The sequence below is a fragment of the Octopus bimaculoides genome, chromosome 30 (genome assembly GCF_001194135.2).
Source record: "Octopus bimaculoides isolate UCB-OBI-ISO-001 chromosome 30, ASM119413v2, whole genome shotgun sequence".
Classification (NCBI taxonomy): Eukaryota; Metazoa; Mollusca; class Cephalopoda; order Octopoda; family Octopodidae; genus Octopus; species Octopus bimaculoides.
In genome coordinates this window covers 8312416-8320745 of record NC_069010.1, presented here as the reverse complement: position 1 = coordinate 8320745, position 8330 = coordinate 8312416, and the positions used below count along the sequence as shown (strand labels likewise).

General features: G+C 42.5%; 1 protein-coding gene across 1 annotated transcript in view; it reads right to left on the bottom strand.

The window, feature by feature from the left end:
* LOC106873649 (ataxin-2-like protein) overlaps positions 1-8330 on the bottom strand; it is a gene marked incomplete at its 3' end in the record, with an annotated part of 63797 nt that overhangs the window by 20784 nt on the left and 34683 nt on the right. The window contains exons 3-11 of the mRNA XM_052978125.1: positions 6247-6283; positions 5414-5452; positions 4507-4560; positions 4153-4224; positions 3141-3306; positions 2431-2546; positions 2024-2112; positions 1661-1873; positions 1-248 (exon numbers count right to left, since the gene is read on the bottom strand). The exon at positions 1-248 is cut by the window's left edge and continues 276 nt beyond it. Of these exons, the coding sequence (XP_052834085.1) occupies positions 1-248; positions 1661-1873; positions 2024-2112; positions 2431-2546; positions 3141-3306; positions 4153-4224; positions 4507-4560; positions 5414-5452; positions 6247-6283 (1034 nt within the window). The remainder of the gene's footprint in view (positions 249-1660; positions 1874-2023; positions 2113-2430; positions 2547-3140; positions 3307-4152; positions 4225-4506; positions 4561-5413; positions 5453-6246; positions 6284-8330) is intronic.

The window sequence follows — 8330 nt, the reverse complement described above, 5'->3', positions numbered from 1 at the left end:
TGTTGTTGCTGTTAGTTGTAGTAGTAGTAGTAGTAGTAGTGGTGTTGTTGTTGGTGGTGTTGTTACTGCTGCTAACGCTGTTGCTGCTGTTACTGTTGCTGCTGCTGCTAATACTACTACTACTACTGTTGCTCAGTGCTTGACTAGTACTCATGTTGTTCGGAGACAGGCTGCTCCCACGGACACCCGTACTACCGGTGCCTACCATTCCGCCTCGACTGGGGACTTTACGCAGGGGGACTGCATTTCTGGAAAACCAAAACAAGAGACAGAAATAAACAGCAACAAAAAACCACAATGCATTCAATGAAAAGCTAGAAACAGCAGCCAAACCCCCGAACAGTCATTTAAAAACAACACCCAAGAAGATTCAGATTCTGTGGCTAACCAGAGTGAAAGTTTGTATGACACATGTTGTTGTGTTGGCACTCCGTCGCTTACGACGTCGAGGGTTCCAGTTGATCCGATCAGCCTGCTCGTGAAATTAACGTGCAAGTGGCTGAGCACTCCACAGACATGTGTACCCTTAACGCAGTTCTCGGGGATATTCAGCGTGACACAGAGTGTGACAAGGCTGGCCCCTTTGAATTACAGGTACAACAGAAACAGGAAGTAAGAGTGAGAGAAAGTTGTGGTGAAAGAGTACAGCAGGGTTCACCACCATCCCCTGCCGGAGCCTCATGGAGCTTTTAGGTGTTTTCGCTCAATAAACACTCACAACGCCTGGTCTGGGAATCGATACCGCGATCCTATGACCGCGAGTCCGCTGCCCTAACCACTGGGCCATTGCGCCTCCACACATGTATACAAACAACAATTCTAGATAGGGGTGAGGTGTAGGCCCTGAATAATACCAAAGGCGTGCGAAAGTTAGAGAGGAATGAGGCTAGTATGCTCTGCTGGATGTGTAATGTAAGTGTACATGTTTGACAAAGGGCATACGAGGAATTAGATGCTGTGTGCAAGGGAACAAGATTCTGTTGGTTTGGTCATGTAATGCAGATGGATGCCAACAGGTCCACAAAGTGCCCATCTCTCAAAGCAGATGGAGCACGTGGAAGAAGGGGAGGCCCAGGAAGACATAGGATGAAGTACTGAACAACAGCCTCAGGATGCTGAGCCTTTCAGATGAGATACTGAAGGCACCTTACTGTACTCAAGAAGACACGTCCCACACAGCAGAAGTGTTAAGGCCAGTGCCCCCCTGGGGAAGAGGATTGGCATGGGCGAATCCTGTCCTGGTGCCACGTATAAAGTGCCACATAAAGGAACCCAACACACTGTAAAGTGGTTAGCATTAGCAAGGGCATCCAGCCATGGAAACTATGCCAAATTAGACTGGAGCTGTGGCTTGCCAGCTCTGGTCAAACTGTCCAACCCATGCCAACTTGGACAGCGGACGTTAAAGGATGATGACGATGATGATGATGATGATATATACTCTTTTACTTGTTTCAGTCATTTGACTGCAGCCCTGCTGGAGTACCACCTTTTAGTCGAATAAATCGACCCCAGGACTTGGATACCTGACTGGCTGAATGTATATAGGGGATTCACAAAATCAACATCGATACAGGCATACTGCTGTGAACACAACGGGTTAGGACTAAAAAGAATGACGACGACAAGTTTAAAATCATATAAAACCGTTTTAGCCTACCTTCCAGGGGCGTTACTACTTTGTTGTTGCTGCTGCTGTTGCTGTTGCTCTGGTTTGACGACGGCTGCAAATTTCTCCTCGTCTTCCCCCTCGCCATTCTCCAACGATATCCTGTGTTTGTAACTGTCACTTCTCTCGATTTCGTCAGCCAGTTTGGCAGCAGCTTCTTCTCGTTCTTTATATTCCTTAGTATCACGTCTTTCTAATGGAGTCCTGCGACAGAGGAAGAGACAGTGGAGTGGGGCGAGGACACGTATGAAAAGAAACAAACTAAAACTAAAACGGAACAAGAATGAGAAATACAGACAGAGACGGACGACCGGACACGGGGACAGAGAGAAAGAAAGCCAGTGGAGAACTCACGTGTATTGTGATAAGTTTTCATCATATGTAGATATCACATTGAATTGCTCATAATTAGTTCTGAACATGTCGGAAGGATCCCAACCATTCTGAAAAAAAAAAAAAAAAAAAAAAAAAAAAGTCAATGGGAGGGTCATGGTTGGAATAGTTTTGATCAAAGGCTGGCTTCTTCGACAGCAATTGCAACAAGTACGGGCACATTAGATACTATTGTCCATGATATACGATGTCTAAAGACAGGATGGTCACAGCTGGACCACCTTTGATTATGAGTATGGGTCTGCTGGATCAGGATCTGACCTAAGGCCAACCAAAGAAGAGAACAACACAGATAGTGTAGTCCTAGATACACTACTTCTGAACACCAAAGGCAGAGACAGATTGTTTAAACCATGAAAAATACTTACAGATGCATCACTATCGAGACTGGTCATTTTTCCGTCTTCTAAGTCCCCTTCCCATGGGGTCAAGTCTTTATCACCTAACTGGCCATTAAATCGGGAAGAAGATTCAGAATAATTATCTGGAAAGAGACAGAAAAAAAAAAAAATATATATATATAAAACAACCAAAGAAAAATATCCACACACATGTCATCAGCTTTTAATCCAAGAACGGATCAGAAGGTTCAGCCCTTTAGTTGAAAAAAAGCCGCATTATTTATGGGATGACCCAATAGTTTCTATGGTTGGGCACTTTTCCTGATGCCAACTACTTTACAGCGTTCTTTGTAAAATTTATTACATGGTATTAACAGCAGGGAGCTTGCTGTGCAGCTCAGAAGGCTACAATCCCTTTCGAGTGAGTGTGGGCCCTTGTGCAAATGGGAAGTGACTTTATGTTAGGTGATAAAAAAAGTATAAAAGAAGAATCCGGAACAGAGGAGGTTTTTTTTGTTTTGCTATAGAGGAACTTCATGGCTACTCACATGAAAATAAATGTGGTTGAGAGTAACAGGGAAGGAGCAAGGCAAGCATATATATATACGAGAGGGGTGGTGGTGCTGAAAAATTCCTGGTTTTAGGCAAAAGAAAATAAAGAAATGCCTAAATGAACAATCAGGCTAACGAGAGAGGCCGAGGAGAAGGAGGTAAAAGAGAATGATAAACTGCCTTACCTTTTACTGCATACTCCAAATCTACATTTTTGGCTTCTAATTTGACAATTTCTGAAGACTTTATTATAAGATTATCGATGATGTTTTCCTTATTTGGAATAACGGAATTACAGTTAGGAGCCACCCGATCATCAACTTTATGTGCCATTGACAACACAATGTCCATCTGGAGAGAGAGAGAGAGAGAGAAATTAAATACATGAGTGTGTAGTATATCACGTAAGCTTATATAGATATATGTATACAAGTGATATCAATGCTATAGTGTCTATGGAGAGAGGGAGAGAGAAACAAAAGTAGATTATATATATATATATTGGACTTTCGAGCGAGATCGTTGCCAGTGCCCCTGGACTGGCTCTTGTGCAGGTGGCACATAAAATACACCATTTTAGCATGGCCGTTGCCAGTACCGCCTGACTGGCCTTCGTGCGAGTGGCAAGTAAAAGCATCCGCTACACTCTCAGAGTGGTTGGCGTTAGGAAGGGCATCCAGCTGTAGAAACTCTGCCAAATCAGATTGGAGCCTGGTGTAGCCATCTGGTTTCACCAGTCCTCAGTCAAATCGTCCAACCCATGCTAGCATGGAAAGCGGACGTTAAACGATGATGATGATGATATATATATATATATATATGTGGATGTACACAGGTATAACAACAGTCTTAATATTCCATAATAAAGAAATATGTTACTTTCTGGTGTTAAATGATACTCGACAATAATGAAATGGTACTCCTTGATGTTAAGTGTCACCCTTACAATAATGAAATGCCACTGTCCTTCATACCGAACGAAATGCAGCCACCATGTTACCCTACAAAAGGGGCCGTCATCTGACCCTGTGAAAATGTGACAGACTTACTCTGAAAAATGCGATACACCTTGGAAATATGATGGGCCACAGTACGAAAGCTGCTACTCTCCATACACAGTATAGAAAGGAAATTGGGCAAACAAAAGTGATATACAGAATCTGTCCCATCAGATTTCAACAACAGTAATTAACTTACCTTATACGAAAAGGTGAGTAGAATACCTTCATACACATTTCCATTCTTCACTTGGATACTAACAGGATTACCCTAAAAAAATAAACAATACATTGAAGATGGCAGGGTGTGATTTGAGGGACAGTTAGCTGCTATTTCCAGCTGTCTGGATAAAAGACATGATGGTCATAACTGGAAGGGAATTCCAGAAGGAAGGAACAAGTGATACATAGTGCTTAGGGTGGGGCCTGGGATGGGTTGGAGCACATGGGTAATATGAAAAGGAGGGGGTAAGTAGAACAGGAATTTGAAAGAAGTTTAGTTGCTATTTCTAGCAGGCTGACAGGTCTATTTAGCAAACAAAGGTATACTTACTAGTAAACAAACTCCAACATAAATAAACCGGCTGTTATTGTACACGCCTTCGTTCTGAAAGATAACAGAATACATTTATTACATGTTAAAATGGTCCATAGTAGAAGAGATAGGCAAAATGCAGGAAGTAGAAAAAACTTGGGAGTAGCAAGAAATAGTTCATCCACATTAAATGCATAATGGAATTTGTCGAGGCAGATTTTCTATGGCTGGAGATCTCCGGTTTCCGTTACCAAGGTAACATTTTCCAACGACCACGCAATGTTTTTTTTATGGAAGACTGAAAAGGAAGGATATCACTGGCTGGCAGTGACACTCATTCACGTCTATCATGCAATGTCATGTTGTTGTTGTTGGCACTCCGTCGCTTACGACGTCGAGGGTTTCCAGTTGATCCGATCAACGGAACAGCCTGCTGCTCGTGAAATTAACGTGCAAGTGGCTGAGCACTCTGCAGACACGTGTACCCTTAACGTAGTTCTCGGGGGGAAAGATTCAGCGTGACAAGGCTGACCCCTTTGAATTACAGGCACAACAGAAACAGGAAGAAAGAGTGAGAGAAAATTGTGGTGGAAGAGTACAGCAGGGTTCGCCACCACCATCCCCTGCCGGAGCCTCGTGGAGCTTTTAGGTGTTTTTTGCTCAATAAACACTCACAACGCCCGGTCTGGGAATCGAAACCGCAATCCTATGACCGCGAATCCGCTGCCCTAACCACTGGGCCATTATGCAATGTCATAACAAGGAACCAATACACACACACACACACACACACACACAGAGTCACAAGCTGCTCCAAGTTTTCTTTTCCTACTTCTCAAGAAATAAGCCAATTGTTACATAGACTGAAAAACGATGGGATGTGGAAGGTAGAAGCCGCAGTTGAATTGATGGGAAATATACTCACATCAGGAGATAGCCTCATTTTACCAAACTTCAATGAATCCTAAAAACCAAAGAGGAAATAAAAATAAAATACACACATACAAACGTACATTAATATATATAAACACATTAATATACAACGACAGAAATGCAAATACTTACATCGATACACACATCCATAGATAAGACTTAATGTATCCGTAAAAACAAATGTATGCAGACATGCATTTATATATCATATGTTAAAGTGTGTATATAAACATACACACCCACAAGCTGATCTTTTATTTCGACCGGTTTCAGTTTTGGCCATTAGATTAATGGCTATGCTTGGTCACCAGCTTGGAGGATTTAGTCAAAGAAATTGACTGTAGCACTTTATGTTTAAGGCTGGTACTTGTCCCGTTGATCTCTTTTGCCAATCTAACAACAACATTGTTTGGTCGAGTGCACAGGGTGCTTTTTGAGTGGCACTGGCACCTGAAAGGCCACTCCTGTACGTGTGGATAAACAGTGATCTTACTCAGCCGGACGTGTCTTATCAAGTACAAGCAAATCGCCACAACTCCCAGCCCTTCATCATTTCCTCAGTGAGGACCAGATTATGTGTGTGTGTGTGTGTGTGTGTGTGCGCGCGTGCGTGTGTGTGTCCTGCCACCACTTGGCAACTCTCTCATGATCATGATATTTGGAGCTTCAGAACACTTTGGTGCCTGGAATCATTGTAAATTAATGATCGGGCTGCTTGTGATAATGAGTGGGATATTACGGTAGATAAACAGCCCAAAATTTAATCTTCGAACAATCCAATACATTGCAAAGAAAATAAAAGAAAAAACAGAAGACACTACTTACGACAGGATTTCTTGACGGGTTGGAAGCAGGATTTCCTCTGGAAAACACAAAGGTTGAAGAATAATTTCAATACAGGGCAAGGGAAACCCGATCACAATAACCGAACCAGCCATCTGGATAGTAAGTCCATGTTACCCAAATGACAGAGTAGCCCTTCCCGTGTTACCAAATCAACAGCACCCAGTATAAGCTGTAAACTATTTAGTGTTAGGAAGATTGTCCGGCTGCAGAAATGATGGGGGAGCTGAATGTAGCCCTGCAGATTTTCAGTTCATATCAAGCCATCCAACCCATGCCAGCCTAGAAAACTGACATTAACCCTTTAGCATCCATCATCATCACTTAACGTCTACCTTCCATGCCAGCATGGGTTGGACAGTTTGACAGGAGCTGGCCAGGTAGAAGACTGCACCAGACGTTTGTGTCTGTTTTGGCATGGTTTTACGGCCAGGGCCCTTCCTCACACCGACCACTCCACACAGTGGACTGTCAAATGGAATGCTTATTTATTATTCACATTGTTTTGAATTAGTCAGGAATTATCTCATGGCTTCAACATGTTTGATAATGTGATTGTTTATTTTTTAAATGACATTGCAGAGTATGTTTGAGAGGCCAGATCTGGCCAGTGTAACAACTGAAAGGTTGGATGATGATGTTGATACTGACCAAAACTAAAGATTTTCCCAATCCAACTATACCATGTAAAAGGCATCCAGTCCACATTGTAAAGTGACTGGCGTTTGGAAGAGCATCCAGCTGTAACAAATCATGCCAAATCAGATTTGTACCTGGTGCAGCCCTCCAGCTTACCAGTTACAGTCAAATTGTCGAACCCATGCCAACATGGAAAGCAGACGCTAAATGATGATGAACACAACACACACACATTTGCATAGATACCAGGCTTCTTTCAGTTTCCACCTACCAAATCCACTCACAAGGTGTCATGTGGTTGGGAAGCAAGTTCCTTAACTACAGAGCTATGTTGACACTTAACCCTTCAGCATTTAATCCGGTCATCTCTGGCCCAAATATTGCCTATTTTATGTTCAAACCGACCAGATCCAAACCTCTCACACCTACCCTACAATGTCATTCTAAAAAAACAATGAAAATAAAACGCCACTGAGACCTTGATGTTTGTGAGATGATGTATAGTTAATGCCAAGCAATGTGAATAGATAAGCATTACATTTTGATAGAATAATCTGAATGCCAAAGAGTTTAAAGACTGCCATTTCATCAGAAATGCGATTCATTTTAAGAAATTAATCTGCGTGCTCCACAGAGGAGATATTTCCGAGTGAGTTCAACTGAGTGCAAACGGTGACTGCCACCTCAACCATTCATTAACAGCTGGTGGAGAGAGAGAGAGAGAGGGGGTGGTGGAGAGATTAACCACTCCCAGTGGCTACATTATATCAAAGTCCAAAACCTAACTAGGTCAAATACCAGTAGATAGGCTGTTTACTCATGATCAAAGACACCCCAACCACGACTAACCAATGGGCAGACATTGTACAAACTAAGTCTACCTCTATCTAATACCACCCCTTTCCTGCCTTCTATGTTTTAAGAATGTTGGGATAGAATTTAAAGATTTTGACTTCTATTTCTAGCAAGTTGAACCACCATGTTCAACGCCACCATTTATTGGTTTGTCACGCCATTGTTGTTTAACCCCAGGACAGTTCTGACCAGGTTGATCTATAATCGTCAGTTTCCGACACTGACAACCGCCGCCCTTCTTTTTGTCTAGAGATATTTAATTCTTTATTGCCCACACGGGGCTAAACATAGAGGGGACAAACATGGACAGAGAAAGGGATTAAGTCGATCACATCGACCTCCAGTGCGTAACTGGTACTTATTTAATTGACCCTGAAAGGATGAAAGGCAAAGTCGACCTTGGTGTAACTTAGACTACAAAGTTATGTCTCAGCCCAAAGGCTGTGGCCATGCTGGGACACTGCCAGTGGATATGGATATGGATATATATATATATTTATAAACAAAATTAAGGGTTCAGCAACAGGTTGCTTCACCACATACCGAAGGGCTTGGTAAAAATTATTAATTAT